Source organism: Dermacentor andersoni, chromosome 5 (genome assembly GCF_023375885.2).
Source record: "Dermacentor andersoni chromosome 5, qqDerAnde1_hic_scaffold, whole genome shotgun sequence".
NCBI lineage: Eukaryota > Metazoa > Arthropoda > Arachnida > Ixodida > Ixodidae > Dermacentor > Dermacentor andersoni.
This window is the reverse complement of record NC_092818.1, coordinates 144,298,628-144,312,601: the sequence shown is the minus strand read 5'-3', so window position 1 is coordinate 144,312,601 and position 13,974 is coordinate 144,298,628. Positions and strand designations below refer to the sequence as shown.

Genomic DNA, 13,974 nt, shown 5'->3' with positions numbered 1-13,974 from the left:
CTCGAGGTCCAATATGGGAGAACGCAAGGAAGGAATTTCGCTTGCGGAGGCTAGACGAGGCGAGTGGAGAGAGTGTCTCACTTGGAAATGGAGCTCGCCTGCTGAAATCATGGGTTTGCAGCACTTATATATTTCTATCTCGGCTATTAATGAGCCGATCTGAAAATTTTTGCAGCAGAATGCTCCCTAGAAGGACACGTAACAACTTCCAGCATATAACTAAAATTTTCTATGGGGCCTGGTGAGAAGTCCTTTAATTAACATGTATATCTTCATGTGAGAGCAGCACAACTTTTTTTCTCTTTAATTTGGGTCTTAACTTTTTGGGTGCGACCCACACACAAGTAAAATGTAAAAAAAAAAGGCATATCTGCTTTCCACAATATGTGATGACCACGGGAAGCCTTTATATTATCTTTCTTTGCTATCTCATACATTGTCACTGCAAACTGGAGCAGCTCAAACCTGGCTCACTGGACGTACACTGTGTTAAAAAAGGTTAAAAGGGCTCGGACATCGTGCCGCATGCAAGCTAGTGCGATAAAAGAAGTAAGTACCTAGGTTTCCACGTGAAATGCGAAGGGAATGTTACTGTCAATAGCAAGGGAATGTTACTGTCGATAGCACCCACGTAGTGAAAGTTTCAGGCAGCATGTGAACTATGAAAGCCCACAGCGCAAATGTTCAGTACAAGTAAAGTGCAGTTTCTGTTAACACTGCACACGTGCTTATTACAGCACAAAGAAGCAGGCCCTGCCTATGGAAATGGGCAAAATAATTTATACAGATTGACAGCACATACTGGAACCTATGTGAAGCAAAGATTTCGTGATGCAGTTCATTAAACACCATGAAACTGTTCATCTTCCGCACCACGTCTTGCAACATAGCCATTGTGTGCCTGCCCAGCAAGAATGCAGAGACCCCCACTGCACGACCCACATAACCACAGATTACGCTGTCTCCAGGATCAGCCCAGTTTACTACTATAGCACTATCTTCAGGATTGGACCGCTTTACTCGGTGAGAAACCAACCGAGCAGACGCACCAAACCCAGAGAAGAAGGCATAGAAAGTGTTGCTTTCATAAAGGAATTATATGCTCTTGAAGACATTAGTTGCAGTAATGATACAGTTGCCGACCGATAAATTGGAAACCGATAATCCAGACATGCTCAGTAATTCGGACAGCTTTGCGGCACCACCAATGACCCCATAGACTTAATGTGTAAAGACGACCAATATTTCGAACAGCTGCCAGATTTACATTAGATTATCCGGACTCCATCCGGGGCTGTAACGTGCGCCAACTCTGCCACCATTATCTCCTCTAGCAACCTCGCCGAGGATGATGTGCCGTGTGGGTCAGAGCCTTCCACATGCGGATCTGACTCGAGCCTTTGCAGTCCATGCAGCGGCGTACAACAAAACTCAATACTGCCAGAAATACAGGCGGTCTTGGTTGCACGTAAGCGGAAGTGCGTGCAGCAACGCATGGACCTCATGTTCCTTGGACAGGGGACTTCCAATAACATTATCTTCTTTTTTGGATACATTATTTTTTTCCGGACATTCGATAGCCCAGACTTATTTCATTCCCCATAAAGTCTGAAGTATTGGTGATCGACTGTATTTAGGTACCGTTTGTTGTTTCACTGCACAATTCTGTAGAGCATAGAAAACAGAACTGGCCACCAGCACATCTGTGCGGGTTGTACAGTTGGCTGTACAGGTGCTGTCCGGTGTGTGAGCTATTCCACAAGGCAGCAGCAGCAGCAGCTACAGTTGGCAAAGTCCAGGAGCGCTTACAAAGAAATCTTCACTTTAAAAACATGACGGTACAAGCCATGGCACACTAGGATACAAGTGTCATGACAACGCAATGATTAGTCGATGGGCTTCCCTCTAACAGACTATAAAACTGTGTAAACAACAAACAGTTCAGTGTACCACTCGGCTATCTATGCGGCCCACTGATACAGCATGGAGATAAGCACAGCACGTGCTGCATGGCTGAGGATGCGGATTATATGCCTAGGAAAGAGGGGGATGGCCCCGCACAAAGATAATTTCCAAATTCTTATTTCTTTTCTATAGTATGTAATACCAAATTTAGCCACGTAGCTTTTATAGAGTGCAGCCCTTACAGAAGAATACATCATATACTGTCCAGCTGCATAACAACTGCTCTAATCACCACAACCCCAAAGCTGGATTTCTTGTCTGCCTATTGTTATGTTGAGTGTTTAGCACTGTTGTGCCCGGCAGCCTTCTTGACAAAGAATGCTTCACCAGCAAGCCTGCAGCTATGGAACGCTGCTCTACATGTCAAGCCTTCTGGACAAAGGAAGCACACCGGGGAGTGTGCAGCTATTAAGGCCATTCACACTGCATCGTCTTTTCAACACCAAAGAGCTGGCGACAAAACTTGTGTCGCGTCAAGATTATTGACAAGCGATTATGTGTTGCCGTAGTAATTCTGCGGAAACCCGCAAGGTGGAGAGAAGTAATGAATAAAGGGAAAATCAGACATCCACCCGTTCGTAGCAATTGCTACAAAGAAAACCCATACGGTTCCCTCGAAAGAAAAGCCTCATAGTTGAAGAAAAATTCGTCCTGGTCCGGGTTCGAGTCCCGGACCAGCACGAATTTTTCTTCAACTATGAGGCTTTTCTTTCGAGGGAACCGTATGGGTTTTCTTTGTAGCAATTGCTACGAACGGGTGGATGTCTGATTTTCCCTTTATTCATTACTTCTCTCCACCTTGCGGGTTTCCGCAGAACTACTACGTCAAACTCTTGCCTTTGCTTCATGTTGTCGACAAATTTGACTTCGCCCTGCCATCTGCTAGCCGCCTGGTTAGCTCAGATGGTAGAGCAGCTGCCCCAAAAAGGCGGTGGTTCCGGGTTCGAGTCCCGGACCAGGACGAATTTTTCTTCAACTATGAGGCTTTTCTTTTGAGGAACCCGTATGGGTTTCCTTTGTAGCAATTGCTACGAACGGGTGGATGTCTGATTTTCCCTTTATTGATTATGTGTTGCGTGTTCGTCTGGTCAAGGACCTGGAGCTGATGGACGAGACGAGTCTGAGACCCCAAACTGTGAAGGGGTCCTTGACCTTGTGCAACATGCTAATTGCTGCAAAAAGCCTACGCTGACAACTTCAACTTCGTGGGAACAGTGTCGACTTAGGCTTCCCATGAAATTGCATCTGCTTTGCATCAAGCGCGGGTCAGAGCTTGGACACCAGAGGCGGAGCAAGATCCACCATGGGTGAAATTTTGCAGACTGTGAGACTGTTCCGATTGGCCAATATGATGGACATTGAATTCCCTCTACGAGAGAAAGGGGGAATCGAAGTGCTTAAAAAGCAGAGCTTGAAAAGTGTGCTTGTACTCGTGCTCGTACATCTAAACCATCATCAGGTGAATTTATAAATAAACCCATTTTCCCATCATTTAAACGGTGCCCCTGACCTCTCAATCGCCCAGAACCTGGCACATCACCAGCCACGGAACCTTAATGGCCGATCCAACCACGACATTGCAACACTACGCAAGAGCTCATCAAAGGATCTATGGCTGGGAACTGTTATTATACAATAATAATCAGCTTAAATCAATCTACCTGTTGTTTCATTGCACTTAAAATCAGTTTGTACATTATGTTGTTGTTGTCAAACAGTTCTATTACTCTATTGTTGTTACATAGGGAATTACTTCTTGTAGTACAGCACCCCTTTTCTGGTTTAATTTCTTTGTAGTGACTCATGAACAGCCTGTCCAGCTTTTCGCTGCTTATTATTATTAGCCATTAAAGAATCACTTTTGTGTTGTAGCAGTATTAATTATATCTGTGCATACAGGCCTAACAGGGCTTCAACTATGAGTCTAAGCACTCTCTGTGCATTCATTTTGCTGTACGATTTGTACACTCAGAATTAAACCGACGTCCTTACCTGGACCTGCCTTGTCAGTTCATCCTTCATGTCTTGAAACTGGGACTCTGTTTCCGAACCATCTCTGCCCTGAAGCTTATCCTGCAGCCTGGCCAATTCATTCTGAATAAGGAAAAACATTCTGTGGTGATTTACCAGTAAATGCGAGAGAAAAATGCATTAGCATTGCGTTGCATCTCTCTGAGTCCCGAATCCATGATTCGAACCGCATTCACCACATTGCAAAGCGTTATTCAGCACCTCATATATATATATATATATATATATATATATATATATATATATATATATATATATATATACACAGCAGGTACAAGTTAAAAAAATGAAGCACCTCGGCTTGTTTCTCCAGTAACTTATTTAACCTTTCCTCGGAGCTGGGTAATGTGTATCTTACAAATTTGCGCCTCAATAAATTTCCAGTTTCAATACTTCATGTCAACATGCATGCAAAAGTAACGGACCCCTCAGCATTTGTCAAACTATGTTTAGGCATCACTTGACAGAACAGTAACCTAAGTCATACACTTGAAAAACATCTCAAGTAGAAACACCGACGACAGCTCTGCTAGCTGATGCAAAAATGGAGGTCAAAACCCAAGGAGAAGGGTTGATTAATTTTGCCCATGAGGGTGCATTTAGAGCTGAACTTGCTAATACAGTCACCGCACGTTACGACGAACCGCAATGATTCGAACCATATAAGTGAATCTTTAGCATAAAGTTTTAACTTTTTTATTATTTATTTATTTGTTCAAACAACACTAGGTAAAATTGTTTAAGGCAAAATTAGAAGCGATACTTTTGAGTGTGCACATATGTCGAGCAGCACCTAATGTGCCCCTGGCAACCTTTTTCTTAACACTGGTTGCTTTGACCATGTGAAATGAGACGACTCCCTTGCAGTCGAGCTGCTTTAGGAAGTCTCATGCTCAATTATCTTCAGAGAGCTCAGAGGTGCCCATGTGAAGGAAGTCTTAAACTTGTTCATCATTTCATTTACTGTTCTCTAAGAGCCTGTAGTGCATCGCATAAAGGGGTATACCGTCGTGTAGTACAGTCGCCGAACAATAATTCGAACATTCTTGATTATTCGGACAGCTCCATGGCACCGCCAGTAGGCCCATACACTTAATATTTAAGGACGATCAAAATGTTGAACATCTTAGAGCATGCCGTGCGATAATTTGGACTCCAACTGCATAACGGTGTGCGAATTTGGCCACTGAGTCAAGCAGAAATAGCGATATTGTCATCTTGATACGTCGCTGGCATGGTCGTCGGCGCCTCATCGAAACCAATACTACCGAAGCTTATTCAATCCAGTAATCACTGATGGGAATTCAGTGCATGCATTGACTGTAATTTGTCTATCTACAGCGGCGATTGGTTTGCATATAACTTGTAATACAGGTCCGTAAGTCGGCAAAACAATCTGGAAACAGAACTTATGTTCCATGCCAAACAGTAAGTGATGCAGATGTCGGCACATAAACATATTTGCAACCACACGTGCAAGACAATTGAACTTCACTACACGCAGTGCAGCGCACAACTGGAAATATAAAACGCTCCTGTGAGAAACACACCAGGCTTATTCCTTTTAGAGACATGAAAATACACCCTGCCTGTACGCACAGCTTGGCAACCAACACATAAATTATTGCGCCTGGGTTAAGTCACACAGTGCCTGTACTACAAACATTTTACACACACTAGCCACACACAACAGCCAGAGCGCCGATTTCGTAGCATTGTGTTCTGCTCGATTCTATGCCACCCTTATCATCCCCTATTCGTGGCCAGGTGGTCATGTTGGTAATGTGTGTGGAGCGTCGCTTTGACCATTGACGAAGTGTCAAAAGCATGAAAAGGAACGGCATAAGAGGCACCGCTACGTAATTGCGACCACGCAAAGGCAAGCGCATGTGTGCGCAGAAACATGTTGACAAACTAGGGTCATATTCTTGGGTGATCACTTTTGAAGATACTTTCATTCTAGCACCGGTTGAATCACCACCAACATTCCTGCATTGTAATACGTTAACATGATTATCACTTAACTGCTTAGACTGCAAAAATGCCATCACTCATAGACACCTATGCATTTTGCATTTGTCACACGAAATTGAAGCTATATTCGAAAGTGACAATCTCTTAATTGGCACACCCTTTTTATCCACTTGTGGAATAATGTCACTTATTTTTGGGCCAATACTGTATTTCTAATTTTCGATTATTCGTGCCTTTTGGCAGTCCTCGTCGAGTCCGAATTATCGGTCAGCGACTGTGTACCAGCATTTCAGAAAGAAAAACAAACAACAAGAGCTGTTTACTTGATGGCCTGTGTCCATCTGTTCACCTGTTTTAACAGCAAACACAAGCAAAGAACATACCTCTGCCATCTCGAGCTTTCTTCTGAGCTCATCAAGTTCTTGGTCGGCAAGGGAGAGCCCGTCCCTTGCCCTAAGGACCTCAGAGCGAAGATGTCCAACCTCGCGACAGCATAGGCGCACCTTCAACATCGCATCCTCGGAGGTTGGCCTGTTGAGCGATCGTGCCGCTAGGCTGTCATCGCTGCAGAAGGAGGTACAAAGAAATAACATGAGTGACCGATCGACCTGAAATGTCCTGAAGCAGCAACTGGCCAGTGGAGCACAGTGCTCTGCACAGTGCTTGGTCAACGTCAGCTACTACACTAGAATCGTTTCACTCCATTTGGCCACCTGCTATGATTTCAGAGCAGGCTGACCAGTCGTAAACCACTGAATCAGGGTGAAATCCTTCAGTGGCAAAAAAAAGCACACTCTGATGTCATGTTTACAGCTGTCCGGCAACAAAATATCATGGCGTTGACATCTTTTGAAGGGAGTTGAGCCGACTACTTCAAGGAAGCTGCACAGCTGTAGTCACCCAGGAAGACAAAGTTTAAGCCGCACCTCAGAAATACGAACTGTTTAACATGATTCCAAAAAGGCACAAGGTATTGGACTCTCTTTTTAGTCTAAAGACATACAAAAAAAAAGGATTTACACAAAAACTGTTCTTTCTTTTTCCACTTGAGGCCTGTCGTTGGCTTTTTATGACAAGTGCACAGATGTCAAACACCAGCAGCGACAAATGATCCAAAAGTATTTTTGAACTACTACAGAAACAACACATTGCTAGTATGTGCAACTTAAGCATTCTTCCACAGAAAAATATAATCAGGTCAAATGAAGTTGCCAGTCATATGTGCTCCACTCTCACAGTGTCCACCTATAAACTTGCAATTTAAGGTGTTAGCTCTGCTTATATATTTCCCAGGAAGTTTTCCTCGAGTTTTTACTCGAGTATGCATGTGTAGTCTGGGATCCATATACCAAAGTTAACATCAAAAAGCTTGAAAGAATAGAGAAAAGCAGTTCGATTTGTTATAAATTTTTGCAGTACGATTCTCCCACAGAACTTATGGTAACAAATGGTATACAGTTACTAGCTTTACAAAGAAAAAAATTGCCCCTGGACTTTCTTTTGGCACTTATTAGTAATAAATTAATTATTGAACCATTAATTTATACTGAACCCCTAACAACTAGACACACCCGGCACCACCAACCCGGCACTTTAACTCCATATTTTGGATGTACTAAAGTATTTTAGTATTCCTTTTTTCCACGAACTGTTAGTGGCTGGAACTCGAAGCCGTCCCCAATTGTGCCTACTACTGATTGATGTGTGCAACATATTTTCTTGTGTCTATTCAAATGCTTTTGAATACAGCCTGCTTGGAGCTGTACAAGGTCTGCAGTACTGTATAAACAGATAAATGAATAAATAAAACACCAGCCCACTTCATAGCAGGTCTTGCAGGCAATAGATTGAAACATGTCTTTGCCTCCAGACCTCCAGTAAATGGACATACCTTAAGCACCGACTGAATTCAGTTCCACAACTGCGACGTGGCCTAAATTAAATAAATTAAAATTTGCATTATTAATTTTCAGTTAATCAAGGACTTAATAGTGATTACTACACAATTTCTGAGGTCCACTGGTGCAACCATAATCTGTCACAAATAAAAACAAAAAATAGACAATGAGCTCTGCATCTCCACAGCACTATTTTGAAGAGTTACAGTGCTCGCTGGAATTCCCAGTATAGTACAATAAGTACTTGTTAGTCAGATGAAAAGCCTGTTTATTTTCCTCACCTCTTTGATAGTTCTGGATTGCAGAGAGCCATGTTCGCCTTGGGAACAAGAAGCTGATAGAGGTCGTCAACTCCCTCCTGAAACATTCATGCGGCGGTTTCAGTGTCCAACTCCAGCTATACGTGTTAGCAGACATACCTCTAGTCGCTTTAATCTCTGCCTCTCCTTGCCCCTTTCCTCTTGAAGGACCTGGAACTGCTCCAGGAGCTTTCTCGAGTCGTGGGGTGTGCCTTAAAGCAAAACAACTGACGATCACACACAAAGCAAAGCACATGAATAGAAAACATGCACTTACTTTTGGATAAGAGGAAGCCAGGAAAGTAGAGATTTTTATTGCAGCCACCCAAGTTACCACATTTAGTCAATGCTAATGCGCACCCCAGTTTTCATACTTTAAGAAATTACGAACACAATGTCGTCAACTGTTCACTCACCAATTTTCCATAGTAACAGAGAGAGAGAGAGAAACTTCAATTTGTTCTGACTTCAAAAAACAAAACTCAGAGAGAGAGAGAGAGAGAGAGAGAGAGAGAAACTTCAATTTGTTCTGACTTCGAAAAACAAAACTTACTGTATCCTTGCTACAATATACCCAGTGATGCTCTTCAACACTGTTGGCGGCTTCCACATAACTATCAACCGCCCAAAGCATCCAATCTTCAGTGGCATCAGCGGAACTTTAGATACCGCATTTCTTAAAAGCCTATCATTCCATGCCAGTCTATAGCATCTAGAATATACTAGATCGTAACAAATGTACAAATGAGCATGAAGCTACCACAGCTCCTACAGCTGCAGCTACGAGTGGACTTGAGTTGATTACAGCAACTATAAATGCCAATGACTACAGCTCATCACTATTGCAGTTTTTGTTTCAAACCTGAAGATAGCATGCATGTCATTCTTTAGTAAATTGTTCTGGAAAAGTGAAGGTGTGAACCAAGTAAATATGGTAATGCAATCTTAGGTTCACAGTGTTTTAACTCTTAGTCACAGTGCTTGTGATCCTTGTGGCCACTAAAGAGAAAGATTATTTAAGGCAATTCAGTTAGATTACATTTCTCAAATCGTGAAGGTGCAACACTGTGGAAACATCAAGGAGGATTGGTGATATGTGGCTGAGTAGTGTTCTCATGCCATCTGAGCAATATGTACAACTGCATAGTATTCTCATGCCATTTCATGGTAAACCCTTTCAGTTCATGACCACATTGTCCACTACATTATTGTCAAATGATGTTGGCTGGTTGGATGGTTGGTTGTTCCTTGGTGAAATGGCGCGACCCACTCTGGGGGATTGGCCATGAATTGAGCGGTACAAAGGTTCAAAAGAATAAATATATTGAGGACAATAAACCAAAAAAAATTTTTAACACAGTACTGTGAAATTTAAATTTAACTGATACAGATATGAAGTGTATAGTAAGTTGGTAAGTAAATATTTCAGTAAATAAATATGTGAATTAAAAGAAGGCAAAAGGAAGATTTTAGCATACAATTCTTTTTGTCTCACACAGAAAATTAATCACAGAGGATATCACAAACATTCCTGTGACCATCATATTATCTTTTCTTCATTCACTCACCCCACCCCTCTCTTCCTCCCATAGTTTCACAATACAACTACACTCAATCAACCACACCAAGAGCACGATTCATGACACTCTTGTAATAGCATGCAGCATCTGAAGGCTAAGGTTAATTTGGTGAAAAAATATTTTGTGTATTTCTGGCAAAACTACCACAACAGAAGCTGTTCTGGCTGACATGTTTTCCATTTCAGCGTTACAAATGTGAAGCCTGCCAATAAACTAAAAAAAAAGCTTCTAAAGCGAGTTGGCATGATACTGTTGAGTAACTGCTAAATGAAGTAGACAAATGCAAGAATGCATGCACCTAGTAAAGCAATTCAGTACTTGTGTACCTTCTTGTCTTTGTCTACATTATTTAGCACTCAAGTTTCTGTGTACCTTCTCACATTCATCTTTTTATGCTCAGGAAGATCTCAACAAACCAGTAATGCAGTCTGTCACATGGATCCACCTGGAATAGGAACTAGTCTAGCCAGACTGGCCCCATAGCACCCCCCCCCCCCCCACTGTCATACTCACTGTTTTCCAAGAACTGCTGGCACTGCTTCTGGCTGCTGCTTAGAGATTGTGTGAGCTGGTTGATAGTGTCGGCTTTTTCCAAAAGCCTCGCTTCAAATTGCCTCTCGCGCTCCTCAAAGCGAGCCTTGCATATCCGCAGCTCGTCCCCCTGCACCCATGAGCAATGCCGGGTTATAAAAAAACAGCGTATCATACACAACAGTCCTTAAATCATGCCACTTGGTTGACAGAGATATACAAAAAAAAAATTAAATTATGGGGTTTAACGTGCCAAAACCACTTTCTGATTATGAGGCACGCCGTAGTGGAGGACTCCGGAAATTTCGACCACCTGGGGATCTTTAACGTGCACTTAAATCTAAGTACACGGGCGTTTTCGCATTTCGCCCCCATCGAAATGCGGCCGCCGTGGCCGGGATTCGATCCCGCGACCTCGTGCTCAGCAGCCCAACACCATAACCACTGAGCAACCACGGCGGGTAACAGGCAGAGATATACAGACACGGGCAAAATAATATGGGATATGTGATCTGCAAACTGCATTCTTGCACCCTTTAATGGAGCAAGCGCCTTCTTTCAAGACATGGCAATGCACACGCATGCCCTTTAGTGCTTCTGTGCCTGCCGCTACGCCCATTTCTTGCCACTGTGCTGTCGGAATCACAACGAATGCAGAAGGTTATGCTAGGAGGGCGGTGGCTGTTTCGGCTGTTGTGACTTGTGACAATGCACTGAAAACCCGGCAGCCGAAAAGGACACTGCTATCCTAGTGCAATCTCCTGCAATCATCGCAATACCGACAGCATGCTGGTGTAGGCTTATGCCTCAGGAGCCGAAGAAAAGAGACAGCTGACCCGAATCGACGCCAAAATATAACTGCGAGCTATGGCTTTACATGACACGACCAGGCGCCACCTTTATTTTCTTCTCATACGGGCGCGCGCTATCCAGGTTCTAGGCGCCACCGAGAGAGATCGCTACAGGGCCCCCCACCTGGACTGAAAGTCAAAACCGGACTGAAGGCCGGCTATGGCACTCTAGCACGAGGTCAGGCGGTGAAACGAGGCTTTCCATCGCAGACTCCACGTAAGCCGGCTCAAGGCGGTTTAAGCTCACTGTCTCTTCCCGGCCGTTCTGTAGGAAGGTGGCAGTTTTCAGGGTGCGGTGAAGGATGCAAAACGGTCCATCGTTGGCCGGGGTTAGTGGTGGTCAGACAACGTCACGGCGCATGAAAACGCATGTTGAAGTGACTAGGTTGGGGTGCACGAAGATTGTATTGTGGCGAGAAAGACGGGGTGGAGTGGGCCAGAGGTCTTTAACACAGTCCTGGAGGCATCGTAGGAATTATTGTGGCTGGGCTGGTGGATGCGATGACGTAAATAAGTCTCTGGGGAGACGCAGAGAACTACCATACACTAGCTCTGCTGCTGAGCACTGCAGGTTTGCCCAGAGGGGGCCTGTAAACCCAGGAGCACAGGGGACAAGGTGTCAACTCAGGTGGTGCGATTGAGGCGGGCAGACAGGGTGGCCTTCAGTTGTCAGAGAAGGCATTCCGCCATGCCGTGGGCACACAGGTGATACGCAGTGGTACGGCAATATCTGGCGCCAAGAATGCGATTAAGGCAAGCAAACAGGGAAGACTCAAGCTGGTGTCCCCGATCTGTTGTCATGGTGCCAGTACAACCAAAGCAAGATACCCACGCAGAAATAAAAGCGCGGGAAACAGTCTCAGCGGTGATGTCATGAATGAGAACAGCCTCCGGCCAGCGTGTAAAACGGTTGACCATAGTGAGTATATAACGATAACTTTGAGACACTGGTAGAGGGCCCACGATGTCAAGATGAACATGGTCGAAACGATGGCCAGGTGCTAAGAAGGCTTGGGGAGGCGTCTTGATACGACGGGAGACCTCTGTTGTTTGGCAGGGCAGACAAGAATGCATCCAAGCGCGCACGTTAATTCCAGGCCAGACACAGCAGTGGGTGAGAAAGCGGTGAGAAACCCGAATACCTGGGTGACATATGTTGTGCAGAGAGTGAAAAACGGTGCAACGCAGTGAAGCTGGAACAAAAGTACGGGGAACGTCTGCTGAGACATTGCACCACAAGGGTTCAGGTGAGCATGGATGGGGCACAAGCCATAGTCGGAGAGAACAGGGGTTCTCCCGAAAAGTGGCGAGTTCTCTGTCATACTGCTGTGCGGAAGAGAATGCGGCCCAGTCGACAGTTGGAGATGGAGAGTCAACAACAGCTATATGAGAAAGGGCATCAGCGGCAGTGTTATCAGCACCTTTCACGTGGCAGATGTCACTTGTAAATTCAGATATATAAGCAAGACAGTGGAGCTCGCATAACACATACTTTGATGAGTTGGTGCGAAAAACATACACCAGCGGTTTATGATCGGTCAATGCGTAAAGCTGGCATCCTTACAGAAAACGCTGAAAGTGCTGTATCGCAATGTAGATGGTTAGTAGCTCTTGGCCAAAGATGCTGTAGCAGGCCTCAGCAGGAAGTAGCTTCCGAGAGTAAAGAGACAAAGGTGTCCACTCGAAGTTAATGCACTGCTGTAAGACAGCTCCGACAGCATGAATCTCTCCAGCACCTTGGTCTTGAGGTGCTGATATGGTGTAGTGCCCATAGTGGCTGAGAAAACATCCCGAGAGCTCGCTGGCAACATCAGGAGGAAGGACTGACGCGACACGGTAGTAACGCATCATTTCCGAAGTGATGCGGTAGGGGCATAATTGCGCCCAGATCTGGTGAAACCAAACTTGCGGGTTTCGGGGGCCAGGAGGGTGGGAGGCGAAGCTGCAGGGACGAGACGTCTTGCGGACATGGGTCCTGTTCCATGGAGATTCAGGTATATCAGTCATTGTGTTACTTCTCAGTCACCACTTGTAGGCTTATGCCTCGGGAGCAAAGGAAAGAGACAGCTGACCCGAACCAACACCAGAATAGAACTGCGAGCCGTGGCTTCACGTGCCACGGCCAGGCGCCATTTTTATTTTATTTTCATGCAGGCGCACGCTATCCGGGTTCTAGGCACTGCCCAAGGAAGGGCGCTACACGGGCAAGAAATGGGCATAGTGGCAAGCACAGAAGCATTAAAGGGCACGTATGTACAATGCCTTTTCTGAAAAGAAGGCGCATGCTACATTAAAGGACACAAGAATGCAGTTTGGTGCACACTCGTAGATCTCATATTATTTTGTCCCTGCCTGTACATAAGCAACATAAGTACACGCATTTACGAGTGGATGTGAGGTGCAACTTTAGAAGACAAGGCATCTAGGCAACAATGTCAAGAATATGGCTCAAGTGGCTTTGGAGGTGTCCTTATCAAGAAGAATGCTTCATGGACGAGGCATACACAAGTTTGAGCACTGCTGAGTGTGGTTTCATGAGCGCTGCCTTTTGACTTGTGCCGTTTTTGTTATGTCCTGGTTCCTTTGTGCAGTGACACGGTGATACATAATACAGCTGGGTGCATGTGCCCCATGTACGGCATGTATCATTGGGCAGTCTCCTGTCATTAAACAGTTGCGAGTAGCACTCATGCTTATCTGTTTTGTATTTGTGCCAGCTGCAGTTTGTTGCACTATCGTACCAATAGCTAGAATGAATGCAAGAGACTTTCCAGTAGTGTAAGTACTACTATGTACATACAGCCTTTGTTGAAAGAAACAAAGCCATTAGGACCATGAGTGTTGC

At 44.6% G+C, this 13,974-nt stretch overlaps 1 protein-coding gene and 1 non-coding gene across 2 annotated transcripts in view; one reads left to right on the top strand and one right to left on the bottom strand.

Annotated features, from left to right (window-relative positions):
* The window catches only part of LOC126531310 (centrosomal protein of 152 kDa-like), a 43,336-nt gene that overhangs the window by 13,917 nt on the left and 15,445 nt on the right, over positions 1-13,974 (bottom strand). The window contains exons 9-13 of the mRNA XM_050178802.2: positions 10,261-10,408; positions 8,288-8,379; positions 8,150-8,226; positions 6,354-6,534; positions 3,958-4,059 (exon numbers count right to left, since the gene is read on the bottom strand). Of these exons, the coding sequence (XP_050034759.1) occupies positions 3,958-4,059; positions 6,354-6,534; positions 8,150-8,226; positions 8,288-8,379; positions 10,261-10,408 (600 nt within the window). The remainder of the gene's footprint in view (positions 1-3,957; positions 4,060-6,353; positions 6,535-8,149; positions 8,227-8,287; positions 8,380-10,260; positions 10,409-13,974) is intronic.
* Positions 2,854-2,928, top strand: TRNAF-AAA (transfer RNA phenylalanine (anticodon AAA)). Its single transcript has one exon. It is a non-coding gene; the product is annotated as a tRNA-Phe (tRNA).